The 25,108-nt window shown below is 39.0% G+C and overlaps 2 protein-coding genes across 3 annotated transcripts; one reads left to right on the top strand and one right to left on the bottom strand.

The window, feature by feature from the left end:
* Positions 1–2,493: 2,493 nt before the first annotated feature.
* On the bottom strand, positions 2,494–10,924 carry adamts15b (ADAM metallopeptidase with thrombospondin type 1 motif, 15b). The gene is made up of 8 exons (XM_083548808.1): positions 9,883–10,924; positions 7,816–7,948; positions 7,308–7,472; positions 5,998–6,281; positions 5,249–5,426; positions 4,916–5,091; positions 4,316–4,491; positions 2,494–4,222 (listed from the first exon to the last, which is right to left on the bottom strand). Exons 1-8 carry the CDS (start codon positions 10,813–10,815, stop codon positions 3,460–3,462), a joined length of 2,808 nt encoding a protein of 935 aa, XP_083404934.1. The 5' UTR covers positions 10,816–10,924; the 3' UTR covers positions 2,494–3,459.
* Positions 10,925–12,921: 1,997 nt separating this feature from the next.
* Positions 12,922–21,044, top strand: LOC310730592 (A disintegrin and metalloproteinase with thrombospondin motifs 8). Of its 2 annotated transcripts, none has more exons than XM_083549620.1 (9): positions 12,922–13,932; positions 15,228–15,467; positions 15,813–15,945; positions 16,054–16,221; positions 16,870–17,147; positions 17,439–17,625; positions 17,756–17,928; positions 18,993–19,168; positions 19,258–21,044. In XM_083549620.1, the coding sequence occupies exons 1-9, from the start codon at positions 13,234–13,236 to the stop codon at positions 19,979–19,981; spliced, it is 2,778 nt and encodes a 925-aa protein (XP_083405746.1). In that variant the 5' UTR covers positions 12,922–13,233; the 3' UTR covers positions 19,982–21,044. The 2 variants fall into 2 exon arrangements, with proteins under 2 accessions (XP_083405746.1, XP_083405745.1); XM_083549619.1 differs by having other exon boundaries at positions 12,924–13,932; positions 16,870–17,162.
* The last annotated feature ends 4,064 nt before the right edge of the window (positions 21,045–25,108 follow it).

Raw genomic sequence — 25,108 nt, 5'->3', positions numbered from 1 at the left:
ACAGCTACATTGTAGCCAGACAGCATCGGATGGTGGTCTGTAGGATGGTTTTGCAGCCGAAGAAGAAGAGGAGTAGAGTGAGGACTGAAAGAAGAATAAGATGGTGGAAACTGAAGGAGGAAGAGTGTAGTGTGAGGTTCAGGGAAGAGGTCAGACAGAGGCTCAGTGGTGTTAAGGAGGTGTTGGATGATTGGGCAACTACTGCTGGAGTGATGAGGGAGGCAGCTAGAAAAGTACTTGATGTGACATCTGGAAATAGAAAGCAAGACAAGGAGACGTGGTGGTGGAATGAGGAAGTGCAGGAGAGCATAAAGAGAAAGAGGTTGGCAAAACAGAAGTGGGATAGACAGAGTGATGAGAAAAGTAGGCAGGAGTACAAGGAGATGCGGCAGCAGGTTAAGAGGGATGTGGCGAAAGCCAAGGAAAAGGCGTATGAGGAGCTGTATGAGAGGTTGGACATTAAGGAAGGAGAAAAGGATTTATACCGATTGGCCAGGCAGAGGGACCGAGCTGGGAAGGATGTATTGCAAGTTAGAGCAGTAAAGGATTGAGAGGGAAATGTGTTGACTAGTGAGGAGAGTGTGTTGAGAAGGTGGAGGGAGTATTTTGAGCAGCTGATGAATGAGGAAAATCAGGGAGAAAGAAGGTTGGATGATGTGGAGTTGGTGAAGCAGGAAGTGAATAGGATTAGTAAGGAGGAAGTGAGAGCAGCGATTAAGAGGATGAAGAGTGGAAAGTCGGTTGGACCAGATGACATACCGGTAGAAGCGTGGAGATGTTTAGGAGAGATGGCAGTGGAGTTTTTGACCAGATTGTTTAACAGGATTTTGGAAGGTGAGAAGATGCCTGAGGAATGGAAAAGAAGTGTGCTGGTACCGATCTTTATGCATAAAGGAGATGTGCAGTCTTGCAGTAACTACAGGGGAATTAAGTTGATCAGTCACACCATGTAGTTATGGGAAAGAGTAGTGGAAGCCAAGCTGAGAGAAGAGGTGACCATCTGTGAGCAACAGTATGGTTTCATGCCGAGGAAGAGCACCACAGATGCCTTATTTGCTTTGAGAATGTTGATGGAGAAGTATGGAGAAGGACAGAAGGAATTGCATTGTGTATTTGTGGATTTAGAGAAGGCGTACGACAGGGTGCCAAGAGAGGAGTTGTGGTATTGTATGAGGAAGTCAGGTGTGTCGGAGAAGTATGTGAGGGTGGTGCAGGACATGTATGAGGACAGTGTAACGGCAGTGAAGTGTGCAGTAGGTACGACAGACTGGTTCAGGGTGAAGGTTGGACTGCATCAAGGATCGGCCCTGAGCCCTTTCCTGTTTGCATTGGTGATGGACAGGTTGACGGACGAGGTCAGACAGGAGTTTTCCTGGACTATGATGTTTGCGGATGATATTGTGATTTGAGGTGAGAGTAGGGAGCAGGTTGAGAAGAGCCTGGAGAGGTGGAGGTATGCGCTGGAGAGAAGGGGAATGAAACTCAGTAGGAGTAAGACAGAATACATGTGTGTGAATGAGAGGGAGGGCAGTGGAGTGGTGCGGTTGCAGGGAGAAGAGCTGGAGAAGGTGGAGGAGTTCAGGTACCTGGGGTCAACAGTGCAAAGTAATGGAGAGTGTGTTAGAGAAGTGAAGAAAAGAGTGCAGGCAGGGTGGAGTGGGTGGAGAAGAGTGACAGGAGTGATTTGTGATAGTAGGGTATCTGCAAGAATGAAAGGGAAAGTTTATAGGACTGTGGTGAGACCTGCGATGTTGTATGGATTAGAGACAGTGGCATTGAGTAAAAGACAGGAGGTGGAGCTGGAGGTAGCAGAGCTGAAGATGTTAAGGTTTTCGTTGGGAGTGACGAGGATGGATAAGATTAGAAATGAGTTTATTAGAGGGACAGCGCATGTAGGATGTTTTGGTGACAAGGTGAGGGAGGCAAGATTGAGATGGTTTGGACATGTGCAGAGGAGGGACATGAATTATATTGGTAGAAGAATGCTGAGGATGGAGCCACCAGGTAGGAGGAAAAGAGGAAGGCCAAGGAGGAGGTTCATGGATGTGGTGAGGGAAGACATGCAGGTAGTTGGTGTAAAAGAGGCAGATGTAGAGGACAGGGTGGTATGGAGACGGATGATCCGCTGTGGCGACCCCTAATGGGAGCAGCCGAAAGAAGAAGAAGAAGAAGAAGAAACTTTCAATCTAGGCATGTACAGAACATCACAGCTAGCTGCCTATGCAGTTAGACGTATGAAATACAGGGGTGGTTTCCATTCTCCTTGACAATAGAAAAAAATTATTAGGCATGTGGTAGGCTGTGGCTGTTTTTCTAGGTTGTATCCTAACAGTTGTATCAGCAAAATTACAATGTGTGGTACGCAATTTCCAACAGGGTCTCAGAGATCAGTGATTGCAGCTTGGCAAAATGATCTAACACTTTACTCTCTGTTGCTTGGGAATATCCAATCTCTTACATTTTATACTCTTTGTTTCAAAAAGTTAAATAGAATTTCAAATCATGCATAAATATTTATTTATGCACAGTTAAAATAATGTATACACAGTATACAAAGGAAACCGGTAACAATAATAAGTGCTTCCTACTACATAAAAAAATACAACATACAGAATTAATGCTCGAAACTCTTTTTAAAAAGAAAAAGTAACAGTTTCTAAACATTTCTGATGGTTAAGTCTTAAAATCTCCCCTGAATACAGCAGATAATGAAACAGTACACAAAGGGGTGTTCAATTTCTTAGGCTAAAATAGTCACTCTGATGAAAAATACAGTATTTGACACATTACATTTAGATGCAATTTATCATAATTATACATAAATGACAAATATTTTGTGACAAAAAATTTTTGACGGTGTTTTAACTTGTGTGGCTATTTAATTGTAAATGTAGTAATACATTTTAATTTTAATTCTAAATGTAGTAATGCATTTTCAATTTTCATTTACATTTTCAATAAAGGGATCAAAAAAGCATATCTAAGTCTAAGTCTAATGAATATAAGCATGCATTCTAGTGGAATGCTATTTTGCAGTACTTAGACAGACTTATATGTTACTTGGTAGTGCAATGCTATACATTTAACTCAAGCAGATCAGATAAACCATATTTATGTCACTGATTTGCATTGGTCATTTTATGTTTGACACAAAAAGTTGAATGTTATGATACACCAAATGACCTTGTTTTATCTTCCAATGTGTCACGAGGTAGGTTATGTGTGACTTAGAATCATCACAAAATACAATTTTTTTTCCCCTTAGTCTTTTCAATTTTGCATGTCTTACAGTCTCGCCAGTCAGTGTCTTCTCTTGAATCATGGTACACAGGTGAGGTACCATGAGAGACACAAATGACAGCAAACATAAATCAAAGAGGTTTGTTTAGACTGAAAACAACAGTTCTACAGAGTATGTCCGCAACGCTTAAAGGAGTTCCAGCGAGTCTTGACAAGTCGCTAGCATGTTTGTACAATACAGAAATCCAGTTCTTGGGGTTTCCTTTTGCCTAAGCAGTGGTTTCTGGGTAAGACTAGTCTGGTTTTAGTGATACAGTGTAGAGGCCGTTTCTTAAAACCTTTCCCACAGCTTTTTGAGCAAGCAGACCACTCACCGATATTCCACATAGGGCAAGGGTCCCCGCACGCCTTCTGAGAACCAGGTCTTTCAGTGCTGTCACAGTATGCAGTTACTTTCCCATTCGAGTCCAGGCATTGGACAAGTCTTTTCTGTAAGCCATTGCCACAGCTCACAGAACATTCTTCCCAGTCACTGGTAACCCATTTACTGGAAGGTTTTTGATAGGCTAGCTTATTTAGATGCGCCTTGTCATCCAGAACGCTGTTCTGTACATGCTTTTTCTCTTCTTTCTTTTGATTCTTCCCCTCTTTCTCCTTATTCATGTAGTAGGAATAGCGCACACGGGGAGGTGTCATTTTCCCCACAGACAGTATCTCTACTGTCAGGGGCTCCTGAAGTGGTCTCATTACCTGCAGCTTCTCCACTGCTGTGGATGTTCCACTGTAGCGTAGTGTAGTGCCATTTACAATGATGTGTCGGCCAACAGTAGAGACCACATAATTTCCATTGAGAAGATACTGACCATGAATGTTCTTGATGGCCAAGTAGTTGTCATCATTTACCAAACCACGGTAACCACGTTGCCTGATGTCTATATTTGAGGCTCCAACTGGTAGAGTGGTCACAAAGTTATACCCATGTCTAAAAAAAAAAATAAAATAGAACACTTGTTATATTTGGTTTACTGCCTTATCCATAATGTCCAAATATGGAAACACCATAAATTACACTTACACAGGTTTGGTGAATACTCCAGAGATTTTTTGACAGTTCTGGTTGTTCCCCCCACACACACCACACTTGTCAAACTTTAAGTTGGAGCTCAGCTTTCCATCGCAACCTGCTTTAATGCACTTTCCTTGAACACAGACTGCTGAAGTATCTGGGGAGCAGAGTGTTCCATCCACAACCTGCTCAAATAGATAAAACACTCCGTCAATGCACTCTGCTTAACAACCATGATGGCCAATGTATTTACAATATCAGTGAATACAGAACACTCAGACAGGGATAAAAGGTGTTACATTATACAAAACTGATTTTTCTGAAGGGAGGTGGTTTAACATACCATACCATTCCAACTACTCAGCCTCTGGAAAGTACAATGGGAGTATCAATAACTGAGAGCTTCAGTCTGTAATTTGTTTATTTTGAGCAGGTTCTGACTGATACACTACAGCTGCATATCATTCTGTGCACAGCTACTCTTTCCTCTCCAGACTTGACACTGATGTAACCAGTCCCTCTCACTGACAGAGATAAGCTTCATAAGAATCAGCCCCTTTCACTGATACTTGAGGTTGTGTACATTTTGACAGAGTATGACGTTCACACCTTTGGCGCAAGTACATAAAAGTATCCGGTGCCACTGGCTCTGCAGATAAGTTTGCATCTGTCTTTTGGAGAAACTCCTGAGTATTTTGGGACCCACATCACAGAAGGTCCAAGTCTGTTGGTGTTGAGAGTGAAGTTATTGAAGGACTCGCACTGCTCCTCACGAAAACTTTTGCCTGCCAAGTGTATTGCAACATCAGTACAATTTTATAAACACATTCGGGATCACATTGCCACAAAGAAATATAAACTTACAAGTATCCCTGTGCCTGTCAGACAAAATGAAACACATTCTCTTGTAGAGATGGTCTAAAGAAAATCCATCTTGCTTACCTAAATATTTGCAAGGTTCCAGGTGGCAGGAGCGATATTTTACACGAAGGCCTTGGCAGTATTTGCCCCCATTTTCAGGAACAGGGCTTCTGCACTCCCTTCTTGCCAGTTGAACTCCTCCTCCACATGTTCGAGAACATGATCCATATGACCCCCATTTAGACCACTGTCCATCTACCTGTGATAGAAAACATTAGAAACCAATCAGAATTTACAGAATTCCATTTGGAAAAACTATATATTAGCAGTTTTATGTTAATTTTTTTTATTGTCTAGGACAGGGGTCCCCAAACTACAGCCCGCAGGTCTAATACGACCTGGCCCCATATTTGGAACCACGCTCTTAACAATGCCAGAGACAAGGAAAAGTTTGGCTTCCATACTAAAATAAAAGAAAAAAAATTAAAAAAGTTATTAACATTCACTTACCAACCAACAGAATAGTAGATTCAACATAAACATTTTGATTTCAATAGCAATGAATATGAAAAAATGTCATTATTATAGTAATAATACATATAATAAATACATTTTAAAACATAATAAAATTTCAAAATAATACTTGTAGTCACTCCGGCCCAAAATTATGTGGCCCTCACAGAAAAAAGTCTGGGGACCCCTGGTCTAAGATCTGTTTTCTCCATATGCTTTCTCTAAAGAGGAATATAGCTCGAGGAAATGTATGTACCTGATTTAAAAACAAAACAAAAAAAATTGGAGCAATATTATGACTTTTTTCATGCTCTCACCATGGGTTTAATGGTGGTGTCCTTATTTGTGCAAGCACCCCTGTAGCATATCCTGTTGTTGCCACAGCTGGTGCCATCAGCCCAAGGGAAGTGGCGAGTCTGGCACACCAACTGACCCCTGGCCGTTCCTGTACACCACAGCTTTGAGCAGGCTTGCATGTATGGGCAAGGCTTGGACCCAGAGCCGAATGCCAACTCACATTGGTGGGTAAGACTGTAGGCAGACCCTGGAGAGTTATCTGGTAGCATGAGCAGCTTCTGGGGCTTATCTAGTAGACAGTCACCTTTTGGAAACAGACCAAAACTTTGGTCATATACCATACTTACACATATCTATCTAGCTAGCTAGCTAGCTTTTACATATTTATAAAATAAAAGGCAACAAATACATTTATTAATTTAATATGAAAAGTATGCTATATTTATGCTAGCTAGCTACTAGATTCTAGCTAGCGACTAGATACTAGCTAGCTAGCTAGTATCTAGTAGCTAGCGAGCATACATATAGCAAACTTTCCATATTAAATTAATAAATGTCTAAGCGGATTAGCTGGAACCTCCAAAAAAAATTTTTTGTTGCCTTTTATTTTATAAATATGTACAATTCTAAAGTGGTGTCTATGCAAACTGTTTTAGATAGTTTGAACTACAATATGTGTTCAGGTCAAACCGGGACTTTTGAGTTTATAAAATAAAAGAACGAAGGAGCGAAAACTGCATGTATATTTTGACATACATCCCCGCTACATTTATACACTTATCCCAGTGTTTGACTAATGCCTGGAAAGATTTGGCATAGAAAGATTTGACACTATGCCTTCATGACAGGTTATGTGTTGATTATTAAGGATCATTGGATTATTCCACGTGCTGAAAGTTCACTGGAATGATTGCTGTGGGCTGACTCACATGTCTTGCTGTGGCTGTGCGTCTCATCACAGTATTGTGCTTGAAGTCTTATGAAAATAAATGTGGGTTTAACACCTTTGTTTACAAGAAACTTTACCATGTTGCATGCCCACAGTTGTCTGCCATCTTGATTAACGGTTTCTGAACTGGCCCACTTATCAGTAATAGGACACACTAACCACTTGAAGTACTACTGCATGTAGTACTGCTGAGCTAACATCCATTTTTATACATGTACAATTAAAATGAAAACAATCCCGGTTGGACTTGAACTTGTAACTGTCTGAGCAGCCATGTCTAGATGCTAGTCTTGCATTGTTTGGCCATGCTTGCTTTAATGGGAGAGAACTAACATCTAGCACGTTAGGAAAAGTCTATGCAAGCAGCCTGTGTGGACTTACCATGACCAGAATCTAGGAAGTTAGTCAGAATGGCTGCACTGCAGCTGGACCAGGGACTGTTGTAATCAATCTGGATAAGGGTAGGGGACATCATGTGGTTGTCCTTTGGTTTCCCAAACATCTCACAGGCCTTCACATTGTCATGTGGCATATTGAGGACATGGCCTGGACATGAAAATAATCACTGCGATGAACTGGCCTATATTGTAAAGTATTTTTACAGTGAAGTTGTTTCATTTTGCATGCAGTGCACATGCACTAAGAAATAAATGTATTTGTTAGAACATGGTAGCATTTTCCCATCTGGTTCTCATTACAGTACTACTTTAACATTGTTAAAGAAATGTTCTATAACATAGCTTAATATCCGCTGTCATCACTTTTGTCATGAATCACACTCCTTGAGAGAAAATACTTCAGTTATGGTCCAACAACTGATGTCATAACGATTGCAGCCCAGTTTTCATACCATGTACATTATTTTACAAGAAACAAAAATAGAGTTTACCTAATTCATGTGCTGTGGTGAAGGCTGAGGGTAGGCCATCATCCTCAATAACTGAACAGCTTCTTTTGGGATCACAAATGGTTCCAACATCAGCCATGCCCAGAGTGTCACAGGTCGTAGCCCCACACAAATCCTGTTGGAATTTTGCAAAGCCCATGACCAGTATGTAGAGATTTCATGCAAGAAGTAATGTAATGTGAGTGTTATTTTAAGCAGGCTAAGTGGTCTGACTAAATACACTGATAAGGGCTTGAATTTTATTGTGGCTGAAATATGTGATCACAGGGTTTTGATTTTTGGTCACTTGGTACTGATCAGCAAACTGGAATGTGAGTTTTATTGTCCGGCCAAATAATAGGTAGTGCAATTCTAAATGACCAACAGGGGTGGCCAAGAATGTGCATGAAAATCTGCAGTCAAAACACAGATGAGAGAAGAATGATCATGGTATGGCCAGCTGTCGCCTCCATGAATAAAGAATTGTTAGGGTGAATGGTTGTAATAAAATTGAAACTTTACTAGGGCTTTTACAGAATCGTTTATTCATTCAATAGTAATAGCACTGAAGTTAACGGAAATGGAAATTTATAGTAAATTCTTTTTCATAATGTATTCATATTAATGCTTGGGTTCATAGTTTTGCATGTGTCCAGCAACTGTTAAAGGCCTATACTCCACTTAACTCACAGTATATTAAAATAGATTCACTCTTATGCAATGAGATCAAGAGTATTTTTTATAATCAAACTAATATTACATACACTACACGAATCAGTCTACCGCAAAAGCATGGTGTTATTACTTGAAAACGAAAGGTTATTCCTTCACAAGAGCTTGGGATTAAATGCGTCACTTAATGATTTCACAGCAATAAGTAGCCTTGACCCTGTGAACACTTGAGTCACACTCGAATATTTCAAGCACTTTACTACTACTGTCATGGGGGAATTCCATAGATTTCTTCTCTCTCTCTCTCTCTCTCTCTCTCTCTCTCTCTCTCTCTCTCTCTCTCTCTCTCTCCCTTTTTGTCTCTCACATATTCTGCATACATTGCTTGTTAAGAGGTTCGCTTGTATCTTTCTGTAGTAAGTCTTCGTTGTGGCTGTAGTATATGTACTCTCTATACCGTTGCAGCATGCGTTTTTTGGATAAACGTATTCTTTTTACGTATTCTCATACTAGTTCCCATGAATGTAAATAGCATTCAGAGAATGACAGATTAACACCATTACAGAATAGCAATAATAATTAAAAGGTATTCACCACTTCTTGGGGTTAACATTCGCCCACATTTAAAGAGGCTGCTTATTTTAGGATGAATAACTGAAACATTTTTGATCAATGAACCATTTGAATCATTGTGGATCATTCTCACATACCCGCACATGCTGCAGTGTGTATAATCTAAATCTGCAGCTTTGAATGAATAACAAAAATAGATTTTTTGAGCTATATTCTGTAGTGTGTGATTTGTCCTGGTCCTGGGAGACCTCTTGTAAGCACCCTTGAGCTTTACTAATTCACTGGATCAGGGAAACTGTATGAAGCTTAGATTCTAAGGTCATTAGACAAAATTATACACAATATTGCCAAAAGTGAGTGGACACCTTGATCATATGTGATTCTTTTCCAAACGGCCACCAAGTTAGGAAACACAGGATAGGTATAAGATGTCTTTATATGCTATTGCATTACAATTTACTGGAACGAAGGGGCCCAATCCTGTTCAAGTATGACAGTGCCCCCGAGGACAAAATGAGGTCCAATAAACCTCTGGGTTAAACTTGGAACACTGACGGAGATCTCCTTACCCGACATCACTACCTGACTAGTGCTTTTGTGACTGAATGAGTATTTCCTCACAATCATGTTCTAAAATCTAAAGTAACCCCTTAGTAGAAGTTTATAAAAATGCAAAAAAAGTGGGAAATGGATGTGTTTATGTAATTTGGTAGTCCTGAGTAGACATGTGAGGAAATTTCCTGAGGATAATTGTTCATTCTGCTCAATAACAAGTTAAAAACTGCCCACTGCGATTCAATCAAGTGACCCGGTCCTGTTACTTACCTGTTTTGTGAAGAGAATCGCAGTGTCCCAGTACTCAGGGTGTTTGTCATTCATCTTGTTCAACTTTCTCTGCCAGGTGCAGAAGTTGCGCAGCGTCAGAGCAGCATTGCTGGAAACCTGGGGTCCTTCCTCAGGCCCATGAATCACCAGCATATCCACTACTACAATATTGATAAGGTTCATGATGCTTGGGTGTTTGTACAGCTTGGCAGCAACAGCCAAGAGGGTCAGAAGGTAATGTCGTAGGTCGTCCCCATGAAACTTGGCCATGGACTCGTCAGCTACAATCAACACCTCCACATACCTGGGTAATGAAACAAACCTTTTGGATCTGTCAGCACCTTTCAGAGGAGCTTTGGTGCGCATTTTGGCGTGCGCCTTTACGCGCTCGGGTATTTGCACTAAATCTGCAGTAACTTGGTTCATTCCTGTGGTCACTCCGCATCTTGAAGTGACGTTATATAGAGTGCGGCGGCGGCGTATCACGTACGTCTTTCCAAACGCATCAACTGTCTCGTTCGCTTTGACCTGAAAATCGTATTCCATGCCGTTATAAGAGAACGCACCGCGCACTCCTCCACACACGCTGAGACCCGCGGAGGACGAAGGGTCCGAGTTCACATCCCCGGAGTAGAAGCAGCGGCGCAGAGCGGAGACACGTGCGAGGTCAGGCGCGAGGAAACTAGAGTCAGGTGCGACGTTCAGACTGAACACCTGTTGGAAAGCGTGTATTTGGAAAACCACACTGCCATTCGGTCTGATCTGCTCGCGCTCTCGGGGTGCGCTGTCAAGTCGCACAAGTTCGCAAAAATCCATTTCGACGCACGTGCATGCATGAGTCATAAGGAACAGGCTTAAAATGGGAAACAACATCTGGAGCGACATTGTTCTTTTAGTGCAGAGATGCGCTCCGGGAACACCGTGCAAGAACATGCAATGCCTTCAGTCGCATGTCTTCATTATCCTGCACCGGCGCACTGCATGACCAAACGACCCAATAATCCAGGGCTGTACAGATCCTGCAGACCCTGCAGTCAAGTTTCATCTATTGCGTCATATGTAACAATTCACGTCAGAGTGCTCGTGGAGATGATTGGATACTGGTTTTGCACGCGCGAGTGTGACGTTCAGGCGTGGCCTTGACTTATGGGGGAAATTATAAAAAGTGGAAATGCATGATACAAAAAATAAAAATAAAAAAATGCTGAAAAAAAAATCGCACTTTCCCACAGATCATGTAGACGAAATAAAAATAAATTAATAAATTAATTAATTAATAAAAAAATAAAAAATAAAATAAAACTCTAGCTATAGAGCAAATATATCTGGCATCAAATACATTTTATTGTATTTCATTTGATTTGATTCTATTTAGTTATATACACTAAGAATTTCCCCAAATGTAATAAATGCACGAAGATGCGCCAAATGGATTAACAAAAAAAAGCAAGTTTTCGCCCTCTGGTGTTGGAGGTTTGTAACTGTTTTCTATATATAAAATATATAATTCATGCTTGGTTACTGGTCTGTGCATTTCAATCAGAAATGTTATTTATTTAGTTATTAATTAATTAATTCATTTATTTATAAATGCTGACCATACACTATTCCATACCTGAGAAGATGAGTAGGAAATAAAGAAACAAACAAACAAGCAAACAAACAAATGTGTTGGAATTTATGTTTATATGAGTGAATAAAGGGTCTTTTCTCAATACCTTTTTTGTATCACTGTAGCTTTTTTTAAGAAGACAAGCACAGAATATAAAAGAAATACCAGTAATATAAACTGCATCTGTTCTATTACAGATTTTTTTTAAAGCAAACATTTATCTATATATTTTAAACCTATTAATAACCTTAATGTACCCTACCCCTGAGACTCATGTTTTCTTTTGTCCCAAATGTCGAATATACTACTACTACTACTACTACTACTACTACTACTACTACTACTACTACTACTAATAATAATGATAATAATAATAATAATGATAATAATAATAGTAATAATAATAATGATAATAATAATAGTAATAAGTATGACGTTGAGCCATATTAATTCATAAAGTTTATACATTTATGTTAAATAAGGATACTGAACTTCATTTCTTTATTTAATGGAGGAGTAAAGCCAAAAAATCACAACACAAACAGCACAATTCATCCATGAGACCATTAGAAAAAGTACAGCCAAAGAGAAAAGCCATTTCACCAAATAACTTAAGAACATAACTCCGTTTCTAAAGTTAAAGATACAATGAATATCAAATTGAAAGGATTTCATGTCATGAACTTAAAAACAGTACTTGGTTCCATCCTTGAGCCTGGAACTTCTACCATGTTCCTAGCAACCATGTAACAAACACGCTGTTTTTAATGCCACAATGGAGCTCTAATGATGGAATGTTCACTTGACCAGCAGAAGTAATAGCCTGATTCTATTTTATTATTATTATTTTTACTTAAATGATGTAATGAATTAAACAGCCTCAACCTTTACAAGTCATCAAGTGGTGGCGTGATTGCCTTTGAAAACTCTCTACCGCCTCCTGGTGGATGTGAAGCTTTATTCCAGCTGCAAATTTTCTATAGATGATTCAGATTAGATTCAATTTCATAATCAGAATTTTACCACAGATTCACATATATCCTAAAGGTACACTGAATTAGACGTGTTGCCCATTAACTGATGCGACTGTTTGACATATAATTAGGCTTTTAGTAGATACACCATCTTGGTCTTGTATCAAGAAGAAGACGATCCAGATGTCTAAATGTTTCTAAAAGTGTAATATTTCTACAGTAATAAATGACAATCTGAGCTGTGAGGTTAGAGAATGACTTAATAGTTCCTCTTGGACACTGCGGCTGTGCAGGACACAGTTTTTATATTGCACCAGAGATATGAGTGGGAGGAGAGACTATTTCAGAGATTAAAAATAGCCTCTAATACCAATTTTTTTCCCCCTCTCTCTCTCTCTCTCTCTCTCTCTCTCTCTCTCTCTCTCTTTCTCTCTCTCTCTCTCTCACCAGACGTAGACAGTATAAAGAGAGTCTCTGTAGTGGACATCCACTGCACTAAAGCGCAAGAGAGAACATCTGGCACACAGCATCTATAGCGTCCTCTGTCTCAATCAGTGTATGTGGACCAAACAGGAATATGCATTAGGTCTTCGATGAAAGCATAAGCTGGATAATTATTTGGTTTTCTTTCTTTCTTTTTTCTTTTTTAACACCAAGGTGCCCGAACCTGGTCATTTTGAACGCGCAGCTGGTTCACATAAAAGCGCAGGAGAAAACGCTGAGCATCAATTGCGCCTAAAACTATTGATCTGACTGTCAGATAAAATGTGCCCCTGGTATTCCCTTGTCATTTTAGCCGCTTGTGTATACAGTGAAAGAGTTTCTGAGGATTTGGGACCAGAGGAGTTCGTCCCTGTCCCCGTACCAGGACGCACCGGGAGACGCGTTGGGAAGAAAAACGAAGATCATCCGAGTTTTTTCCTCTCGGCTTTCGGGCGCAATTTCACACTGAATCTACAACCGGACACGAGCTTTATATCCCCCTCACTGCAAGTGTATCATATCAGAGAGAAGGATTTATCCACAGCTGAGAGACAGGTGTCGGTTTCCGACCTAACAGATGTGCGCATGGGGAAAACAGCTGGATCCGAACTGCAAGCCTGCTTCTTTACAGGAACCGTGGACCAGAATGATAATTCAGTGGTGTCGGTTAGTCTCTGTCACGGCATTGTAGGATCGTTCATTTTGGATGGAGATGAGTATCAGATCAAGCCCAAGCGCTTTGGCACGGGGACGACGCACAGCTCGACTGAGCAGCCGCATGTAATCACAAGACAACATCTGCATGAAACACTTCGAGACGCATTAAAAAGAGATGAGGAAAGTTCCCAGATGTTAGGAAAACCACGGAGGGTCAGCTCAGGCTCTTCAAGACGCAGGCGCTTTGTGTCCGTGCCGAGGTTTATCGAGACCCTGGTGGTGGCGGACGCGTCAGTGTCGAGCTTCTACGGAGAAAACACAAAGGCGAGTGAACAGATACGTGAGCAGATATGAGATCAATTAGATCAATAGAGAGAAATAAAATTGCTGCTCTATTACGTGAATGTATTCTGCTGGATTATATCTAACATTAGTGGACAACATATATATATCTATAATCATGATAGATATTTGGAGTAATTCTGTATTAGTGTTTCCATATGTATATATAATTTCTAGTTCAGTGCAGTGTTAAGTGTGTAGAGCAAAGGATAATGGACATTGCCACAGGTATACAAAACAAAACATATGCCTATAAATTGTCCCTCTAATCAGCAAGGCCATTAGTGACAAAAAACTACCTGAGGCACTATGAGGAAGGAGCCTTGAAAAGAACGAGACTCCAAACTTGCCTTTATCTAGGTGACACCAGACAATGTGATCATAAAATAATTCCCTTTCTGCTATCATACGGACAAAGAGTGCAATTGTCGAACTAGAATTTTAGCATGGAGTATATTTTGTTGACGCTATCCTTTGTTTTTCTGATGACGACCTGGAAATTGCAGTCAAAATCTGTTGCTGCAATTCACACAACAAATTCGCATAGTCCTAATCCTTTTCTGTCATCTCAATTGCCTCGTGGCTCTCATGGTTTCTTTATTAGACACTATAAAATGCTCTGTAACCGTTTGAAAGTAATCCGACACTGAACATTTAGCAAAACAACACATTCTATAGGATTTTATTCTAAACGAATATTGACAATAAAATTGATATAAAGTGAAGTTTATAAAGCAAAAGTCAATATTTTCTATAGACATTTGAGTTATATGAGTATTAGTCTACTTTTAAGCAATTTTCTTTTCCAAAGAAGTGTTATGATGATCCCAGAAGGGCAAAAATCATACTTTCTGAGGAAGGTTTGCAGATTATAGGCAGAAGTGTAAATGCATGCACCATCTGGATAGAGGAAAAGCATAATGTAGATTCAAGGTTGGACTTGAATTGAAAGTCAATTAACTCAATTTTCTTCGAACAAAAAAATCGTAGACACAAGCCAAGTCTGTATTGTGCAGTTCCCACCTACAGTATGTGAGAGGTCTGTGGAAATAAATCTACAATTTATTGCATTAATCCTTTTTTTTTGAAGAGGTGCTTTATGGGAATTCCATGCTGAATGATGATGCAGCTATTTTAAACTGTAGACGATCTCATCTTTTTGGAATGTTGAATCGTAAGATAAGAAAAATGATTTTAGCTAATTATCACATATTACAAAAAAGGCTTCGCAGTCATGATTAATATGGAGCCATTTTTCTTTTCTTTTTTACTAACAGCACTATGTCTTGATGTTGATGTCCGTGGCTGCGCAGATTTACAAGCATCCCAGCATTAAAAACTCGCTGAACATGGTGGTAGTGAAGTTGCTGATAGTGGAAGACGAGAAGGCTGGACCATCTGTCTCCAGTAATGGAGGCTTGGCACTGCGTAATTTCTGTTCTTGGCAGCAGCAGTTCAATCCATCAAGCCAGAGGCATCCTGAGCATTACGACACTGCTCTGCTATTCACTAGAGAGGTGAAAAAAATGAAGCTAGAACTCTTTTTTAGTCCAGACAATGCAGTTTAACTAATGGTGCATGTTTGCTACTGTGCTGGCCCTCTGTAAGGTGTAAACATGTGAATTTGGTTAACAAGCTGTGTCCTGTCCAGCAGTGATTCAATTTATGTGTGGCTGGGTCTTATGTTGGGAAATGGATTAAAAAGTTTACAGGCATGTTGCTAGGACTCTTTTTGTCGTTTGATAAGTTTGCTGTCTGCCAGAAATCTTTCATTCTTGAACTTTCTGAAATGAACAATTTTCGTTTTCCATTGTTATGAAGAGAAGCTGATACATAAATCTATTTGTTTTTGTTCCTTCAAGGATATTTGTGGCCATCAGAGCTGTGACACACTTGGCATTGCTGATGTAGGGACCATGTGTGACCCTAAAAGGAGTTGTTCTGTTATTGAAGACAATGGAATACAAGCGGCCTTTACAATAGCACATGAATTAGGTATGCACATAGTTAAATCGTACTAACAGACCGTGTTTTTATGCTCAAACAAATCTGCAAACAACGATTGAATACCATTGCATCCAGGAATTAATATGTTCTGTGTAGGCCACGTGATGAGCATGCCTCATGACGATTCCAAAAACTGTGAGAGGTATTTTGGAACTCAGCCCAAGCACCATGTTATGGCTCCTGTATATTCCAGCTTCAAAAAGAAGTCCCCCTGGTCCCCCTGCAGTGCATTCTACATCACAGAGTTCTTCGACAATGGCCACGGTATGTACATAATTGTGTGTAATTGATGTAAGATTTAGTGTCTATCATCAATGTACAACATAATGTACAATAAGTAAGTAATAGTATTTATTAGGAAAGCCTTTTATTTTACACAGCTGTGCTGCTGAATCTGACTAAACCGACAACTATTTTGATAAGTTTATCATCATAAAAAGCAAAAGCCAACATTTTCTCGGCAATATAAAAAAAGGACAGCAATAAGAGTCTAAACTGAACTTTGTAAGACCTCTTATTGCCCTTTTTCTGTAAAATGGGAGTACAATCATTTAGAAAAATATTAAGCTGAAGATATAATGCAGATACGCAGATTAATAGCATAGTTGGGAACGAATGATTTTTAAATGAAATCTATCTGACATAAGAAACTCTTTCATTGCTTCCTTTAGAAAAGTAAACTAATTTACATTTATTTGACCAAATATGGACTTCCCTCCTACATTACTGTAGGTAATCTTCTCCGATATGGCTCTTGCTCCCGTTTGGATTTCTCTTCTTAGCTTATTCGTCCAGATGTGCATTCCTGCAGGCCTCCCTAAACGTCAGCAAAGAGAGCCAGACGCTCCTACGATTGCACAATATGCATCACTGTAGATTTACCGTCCTTTCTTCCTTACTACTTATTAATAGGAGACTGCCTACTAGATGCCCCTGAAAAGACGTTGATCTTGCCCACCGAGTTGCCGGGTGTGATTTATAGCCTGGACAACCAATGCCAGCAGATCTATGGAGAGAATTTCTCACACTGTCAAAATGCCTCTGCTGGTGAGGTGTGCAGCCAGCTGTGGTGCCAGGAGGAAGGAGCGTCTCTGTGTACCACCAGAAATGGGAGTTTACCCTGGGCAGATGGCACAGATTGTGCCCCTAACAGGAAGTGCCTACATGGTGTTTGTACTGCATCTGAGGAGGTAATGGTAGCAAAGGTAAATAATGTTACAATCAGAAAATAATAGTACAGTATAATAATGTAGTGTTAAACACCATTATTAATATTCTTCTGCTTCTTCTTTTTCTCCTCCTCTACCGCTTCTTTTTCTTCTTCTCAAATAACCCTTCATGAGGTTCTTGTATGAATCTCGATTAAGTCATTATTGGTCTATATTTTTATTGCTTAAAACGGATCCAATTAAAACTTGATATTCTTGATATAACTTGAGAGAGCATGGTGATTTAGCTTCATTGGTTGCATGTGTCTGTAGGAGGTGGTGAACGGAGGCTGGGGAGAGTGGGGAGTGTGGAAGCCTTGCTCACGCATGTGTGGTGGAGGAGTTATGTTCTCATACCGAGAGTGTAATCAGCCAACTCCTCAGAACCAAGGAAAATACTGCGAGGGACAAAGAGTTCGGTATCACTCCTGTAATACACAGGCCTGTGAAACCAGCCATGGTATGTAACACTCAAATGCTACTGCTGAATAAAGCTTGGAAGGAAGAACTGTTAGAGAGAGCTAGTGCTAAATAGTTTTGTTCTTCATAGTAGGTTTCTTGCTTTAATATGAAATGGTGGTTAATTACAGGAAAGAGCTTCCGTGAAGAACAGTGTGAGAAGTATAACAAGCCCAATCACTTTGATATTCATGGAAATGTCAAGCAGTGGACACCGAAATATGTTGGTGTATCACCACGGGACCGATGCAAACTCATTTGTAGAGCAAGAGGTAGCAGTGAATTCAGAGTCTTTGAACCCAAGGTACCCAATTAAATACAATTTTACTTGTATACTGCTTTTAACAATAAACATTGTCCCAAAGCAGCTTTACAGAAATAGATTGCAAATGTACAGCTGGTTCCCGACTTATGACAGAGATACGTTCCTGTGACCCCATTGTAAGTCGAGACATGGCCTAGCTTACCCAGGAGTCTTATAGAATGGTATTCATTATAGGGTAGTATACTGTATAAAATTTGGCAAAACAGGGCCATTTACAGTACCGTACTTTATAAACTTTACAGTGTATACTGACCAGGCATAACAGTATAACATGTTAACATTATGACAGGTGAAGTGAGTAACACTGATTATCTCTTCATCATGGCACCTGTTAGTGGGTTGGATAAATTAGGCAGCAAGTGAAGATTTTTTCCTCAAAGTTGATGTGTTAGAAGCAGAAAAAAATAGGCAAGTGTAAGGATTTTGAGCAAGTTTGACAAGGGCCAAATTGTAATAGTTAGACGAGTGGGTCAGAGCATCTCTAAAACTGCAGATCTTGTGGGGTGTTCTCGGTCTGCAGTGGCCAGTATTTATGAAAAGAGGTCCAACTAAGAAACAGTGGTGAACTGGTGACAGGGTCATGGGCAACCAAGGCTCATTGATTTACGTGGGGCGAGACGAATTACTGTGGCTCAAATTGCTGAACAAGTTAATGCTTGATGGGTTAGGGCTGTTTGGGCAGCAAAAAGGGGGACCAACACAATATTAGGCAGGTGGTCATAATGTTATGCCTGATCACTTGCCCTAAAATTATGCCTGGTCGGTATATTTTTATGTGACAGTGAGCCACAAATTATAAAATATTTTTACTATATAGTCATATGTCTATCCTCACTATAGGATCGAAAAATCGTCAAACCATTGTAACTCGGGGACCATCTTGTATAAATGTATTCATTATTTCACAAGTTTAATACAGATCCTTGAAATCATATTGATCATATAGATATCTGAGATTCATGTTGTAGATTACTTAATGCCACCATTGTTTTAAGGTCAAAGCTTTGCTTAAAGTTCTAAATATAAATACTTCTTAACTCTAGGTCATTGATGGAACAGCGTGCAGCCCAGATTCCACATCAATCTGTGTCAAAGGCCAGTGCATTAAAGCTGGCTGTGACCTCCAGATTGGCTCCAATAAGAAGCTTGACAAGTGTGGTGTATGTGGTGGGAATGGCCTTAGCTGCAGGAAGATATCAGGCTCATATAATAACATCCTGTAAGAATGCTAACTTTAATGAAATACAATAGTCACTGCTGTGATAATAAGTTAATGTCAATTGCTAATTTAAACTCTCCTTTTTGCAGACAGGGGTACAACGATATTGTCACAATCCCAATAGGCGCCACCAATATTGATATTAAGCAGCGGAGCCACAACGCCAAAAAACATGATGGGAATTACCTAGCTATCAAAAAAGAAAATGGTGAGTACATCCTGAACGGCAACTTCTCTGTGTCAACTATCGAACAGGACATTCCGGCTAACGGTGCTGTGCTTAAGTATAGTGGCTCAGCGACCATCTTAGAACGGATCCAGAGCTTTCGCCAACTCAAGGAAGCCATTACCATCCAACTCCTGTCCACCACTGGAGAGACAACCCCAGCAAAGATCAAATATACATTCTTTATCCCTAAAGGCATCTTTTTTAGTAAACCAAAAGAAGGAAAGCCATTTATGCATCCTTTCGGTGTTCCACGGTGGGTAGTGGGAGAGTGGTCAGATTGTTCCAAAACCTGTGGTTCAGGATGGTCTCGGAGAACAGTGGAGTGCAAGGACAATGCTGGCTTTTATTCTAAACACTGTGACAAAGACCTCCGACCTGCAGACATCAGGCCTTGTGCAGATCTTCCATGTCCCATGTGGCAAATAGGCCCATGGTCTGTGTGTTCCCGAACATGTGGTCGTGGGAATCGGAATCGCAGTGTGGACTGCACTGATTTCACTGGGAAGGTTGTTGATGATGAAAAGTGTGATTTTTCCAAGCGGCCCAAGACAGTATTCGTAGAATGTGTGTACCAGGAGTGCTAAACTCACCTAAGAACAGTTTAACTTGAAACCTGTCTTGAAGGGCACACGTCTAGCATGGTTTGGTGAGTCCTCTCATCATTAAGTCATTAAGTAGCCCAATAGTTGAATGCCATTAGTTTAGTTTTTAAAAATTGGATTTAAAAATTGGATAAAAACCAAACTGTGCTGGAACTTCAGCCATTTGGGATCTAATAGAATGACAGAAAAATGACAAACACTATTAACTTTCTTGACAGGGCTTTGAAGCAAAGCAGAAAAAGGTTAGTTTTAGAATAAGGGACTAAACCAGTCCAAACGACATGGCTATGGCCTGTTTTAATGAATTGCTGTTTATTGAAAACCACTATCACCTTATATCCAGGAGAGAGCTACCTAAAATGGATATATTATTTTAATCAGGATCTTTCTAACTGCATTTTTTCCCAGGTAGCAAAAATACAAACTCAATACAGACCAAATAAATAAGTATTCAAACATTTTGGGATACATACTAGGCAAATTATTATTCTGATTTGTGTATGGTAGGTCTGGCTGACTCACCTACAGCCAGTCAAATACATGACAGTTAAATACATTTCCTTCTGCCTGTTAGAAAATCATTATGGTATTCACTAAATTGTTTTTGTCCAAAGCAAGTAGGATTGTTGCGATTTGTTTTGAGTATTATGATATAACAGTCAATATCGCTTTCCCATCGTTCTCTGTAGTAATTTATACTTAATTAATTATTAATTTAAAAAATATTTTAGTCATGTTTGTGACATAATGCATTTACTGAACATCTATATTACCTGAGGTGATATGAGCATGATTTATTCTATTTTTTTGGAAAATTGGTTAGATCCTTCAATCTTTTATGCATTGTCACATGACACAAACTTTATATGTGCATTCCAGTTGTGTATATTACATGTATCAAACATATTGAAAAAGCAGTAACGTATATTATTCCTTCAATGAAGGTCTATTTTATTATTTCATAACATTTTCATTGAGTTATTTATTATTTTTTAAGTAAATTTACTATGTTATAAATGGACTCAAAATAAAAAGAAAAGCTGTTCTGGTCCTGTCTGGGTTTTCTGTCTGTACCAGTAAAATACAGGAATTGAAATATACAAACATATCACAACATTTTTTAAAGTTTGTAGACTCCCAGCTACCTCTGCTGCAGAGGATAAGTTTATTAGAATTACCACACCCAAAATCCATTTTCTTTTGCACATTAATTATTATTATTATTTTTCTCAAAAATGCATCTTAGAGTTTAAATGGCAGACATATTTCAACCTCCACTGTTCAGAGGAGGCTGTGTGAGTCTTCATGGTCAAATGACTTTGGAAGAACAACAAGTAGAAGAGACTTGCTTGGGCCAAGAAAACAAAAGGAATGGAATGGACAATTTGGTCTGATAGGTGTGAATTTGAGATTTTTGGTTCTAACTGCTTTGTTAGACATAGAGAAGGTTCCTGAATGTGTGGTTTCCATGGCATGGGGGAGGAGGAGGTGTGATGGTGGGGTGCTGTGCTGGTGACACTGTTGGAGACTTGGTCAAAATTGAGGGTACACTTAACCAGCATTGCTGGTTTGCACTTAATGGGACCATAATTTGTTTTCCAAGAGACCAATTACCTCAAACACACCTCTAGGTTATGTAAAATCTATTTGTTTGAAATAAATCCACTTAAGATCCAGTTGAAATGAATTGGACCTGAGAATAAAGAAAAAGCAGCCAACAAGCACTCAACACCTCTGGGAACTTCTTCAAGATCGTCTGAAAATCATTCTGGGTGACTACCTCATGAGGCCGACTAAGAGAAGACCAAATGTGTGTAAAGCTGTCATCAAAGCTAAAGGTGTCTGCTTTGAAGAATCGAAAAATATTCAACATATTCTAGTTTATTTTAACATGTTTATTTAGACTACATAATCCCCTATTTGTTCAGTCATAATTTCAATGTTGTCAGATAGTTCTATGAAATCACAGCATTTATTTATGAATTATTTTTCAAAAAATTACATTTGTGATACGACATGCGTCTCTCATTATAATGACTCTTTAATTGATCAGCCTTTTTGCTCAAATCTTTAACTGCTGGAAAAGCTAGTGTAACTTTAAATAAAGGTTAAAATACAAGCATTAGACATCCTTGATACAGACAATGAAATGAATTGGCTTATGAGTCATTGTTTTTTTTTTCGGTTCCCTGTCAACATTCCTATCCCTGCACTTTCTAAAACATAGTTACACCCATATAGGCCTAAGTGAAGCTTTTAGTATACCAGAATAAGAAATGGAAAATCTCCTGCCTCTGAGGAGACACATAACTGAGAAGCAGCTGTGGTTCATCCTGCAGTGGGCTAAACATTTGGCTCTCACTGGGGTGCATCTGCAGCACTCCTTATATAACCAAACATTGTAATTATATATCCTTGTGCTTCTTCTTTTTTTAAATATGTCATTTGTAATATTTATTTATTTTTCGAAACCTTTCAAATCTGCACAGTGATCCAACTTTTCCATGACACTTTCAGTTGGATTAAATTAATGGATTGCATTAAATATTTAGTACTCATGACTAGCCTACAATTTCGTGCTTCTCTGGGAGATATTATATGTCTTCCTATTGGTCTATAGGTCACATAGGAAAGGTGTATACACATCTATGTATGGTAATATACAGGTTCTCTCCCATTTGAAAAAAACGTTTTACTCCTTTGAACTTTTAAGCTCCATTTTCTCCACTGGTGTAAATATAAATCTCCCACTTACTGCTGCTTGGCTTGCTTACATAATCTTACTTGCTGGTTTCATCCTCCACTACTGAGAGGCATGTTTTGCCTAATGTCCTGTGAAGAGTGTAGTAATGAGAAACATGCCTTATTGAAACAGCAGGACCACTCTTAATCATCAGCTGAAACGGGAGCCTCCTGAATTACAGTACGCTCTACTTTTAAGCTTGGGCTTGACATTTATAAAGTTCTGCTTTACACACTGCAACGTTTCATTATTTCTTTCATTATAATGTGGGGTTGAGGTACCTCAGTGAAACATGAACATTGTGACATTTACTGTCCTAAGCTGTGGCATTTACTTTTTCCACTGCTGAAGCGTGGGAAATTGCAGTGCCAGTGATATATTGCATACAAGCATATTGAGGAAATTACTAGTTAAATGGGCTTGTCGTTTGTTTTGTCTTCATTTTGTGGTATATGATTTTAAATGATTTTATATTACTTATCATTTATGTTTTTATCATATCTTTTTGTCACTCTCTTGCTCGATCTGTCTACCTCTACCTATACTAGACACACTGTATTGTATATTTACTGTATATGGTTGTAGCCACAATTTCCTGGAATCTAATATAATATCCGGTAAAAGGGTACCTTGAGTAAAAGTAGATACCTTACTGCAAATCTTACTCTATTAAGTTAAAAGTCACCAATTTTAATATGACTTGAGTAAAAGCATTTGACTCATATATACTCATTATTAAAAAACCAAAAACATTTGTTTTGTGAAGTTTTTTTTTTCTTCCGTAAAATACAAATCAAATTGTACACATCAACACTACATTAACCAGGATCAACACAATAGCTTCTTCAACTTCCCAGAATGAAACAAAGATCAAACAAGTCGGTCAAAATGAGTAATTAATGGACAAATAAAATAAAAGCAAATAATAGTAAATAAAGTTAAATTAATTAATCAGAGCTGAATGTGATTTGATGCTCCTCTCAGTCTCAGAGAGGGGCAATATCTTTTTTTTTTTTTTTTTTATTCAACAAAAGCTGGTTCTCAACATTTTTGGAATTTATTCGATCTCTTTTTGGACTGAAAATGAGGCCAGCAGTGTTAAAAAAAATCACTCACAGGCAGCAGATGCAAATGTTGAGCCTTAATCACATTTTCAACATATATTGAAAGTATAATTGGTAACAGTCATTTTTAATGAAAAATATAGTGGAGTAAAAAGTAAATATACTGTATTGAATCATAAATGTAGTTGAGTGGAGAGTAAAAGTTTGGTTTTTTAACTTAATTATGTACATTTACTCAAATACTTTACACCACTGAATGTAAAACTTTGACAAAATGTGTTCCTTGATCCTGTAAATTTAGCAGTTAAAATACTTATAACATATTTTAGACTGAAACTCAGTCAAAATAATGCTTCTGTCATTTGAAGCTTCCAAACAGTGCGTAGTCGACCTTCACATTTCTATTTCATAAGCAGATTTTTACAAACACGAATTTTTATAAGCAAAGACATTTATAGTATTCAATGAAATGAGGTTCAAATACAGCCATATAACTGTAAGTTTCGGTCTTAGCTTAGCTTAGCTTATTAGTTGTATAATAGACAGATTTTGCGTTAAATCGTATTGGAGGAAGAGCATAGAGCTCCACCTGGATCAAAATGGATGGTATTTGTTTTGCTGTGAATTCCTCTGTAGAAATGTCTGGTGATCCTAAATTTAGTTTCAAAGGTAAATGATATGAGCAGCAGAGTACAGGAACTCTTCTAACTGTGAACCCCATGTAAAGCTTTCCCCACCACTGCTTATATAACAGAGTGATTCAGAAGAGGCAGAGCTGTGTCTCATTCATGTTTAAAACCAGGTCTATCCCCTATTCCCTCAAGCAAGCTGTTCAGTGATGTAATGGCAGTCAGGATGAGTCGGTGACTAAGTGCACCGTGAGTCAGACTGAATAGGCTTCGTGCCCAGTGTTCCTGGAGTGAACTTATGTTCCACTGGGACCCTGACCAGTGTAAAAGGGGTTACTATATAAAAAGTGTGAATAAATGAATCAATGAATGATTTCATTTAAAAACAGACATCCACTTGCAAAATATCTTTAAAAGAACATCTGTAATGAAGGGTTAGAGTTTATTAAGTAGTATTTTTTTTTTTTTACATTTACAAATGTCTTTCTCGGATACCCTCTCAGCCTTTCCATGGAGCCCTGAGAAATGTCTTGAATTGACGTCAGTCTTCTAGATGGTGACATTTTCAAAGAAAAGATTCCCTTTTTAGGATGCAGACAGGAGAACAAGGCAAAGTAAAGGATTGCGAGTGTGATCCCAAGTGCTTGAGCTAGAGGAATATTTCCCCTCTAAA

This window comes from Silurus aristotelis (assembly GCF_946808225.1).
Source record: "Silurus aristotelis genome assembly, chromosome: 8".
NCBI lineage: Eukaryota > Metazoa > Chordata > Actinopteri > Siluriformes > Siluridae > Silurus > Silurus aristotelis.
This window is presented reverse-complemented; position numbering and strand designations above follow the sequence as displayed.

Excerpts from the sequence above, each read along its gene's own strand:
- adamts15b (XM_083548808.1), bottom strand. The coding sequence starts at position 10,815 with ATGTTCTTGCACGGTGTTCCCGGAGCGCATCTCTGCACTAAAAGAACA. Across the intron at positions 6,282-7,307 it reads CTTCCTAGATTCTGGTCATG|GTGACTGTCTACTAGATAAG; the intron begins GTAAGTCCACAC and ends TGTTTCCAAAAG. Across the intron at positions 4,223-4,315 it reads GGAGTATTCACCAAACCTGT|ACATGGGTATAACTTTGTGA; the intron begins GTAAGTGTAATT and ends TTTTTTTTTTAG.
- LOC310730592 (XM_083549619.1), top strand. The coding sequence starts at position 13,234 with ATGTGCCCCTGGTATTCCCTTGTCATTTTAGCCGCTTGTGTATACAGT. Across the intron at positions 13,933-15,227 it reads TCTACGGAGAAAACACAAAG|CACTATGTCTTGATGTTGAT; the intron begins GCGAGTGAACAG and ends TTTTACTAACAG. Across the intron at positions 17,163-17,438 it reads AGGAGGTAATGGTAGCAAAG|GAGGTGGTGAACGGAGGCTG; the intron begins GTAAATAATGTT and ends ATGTGTCTGTAG.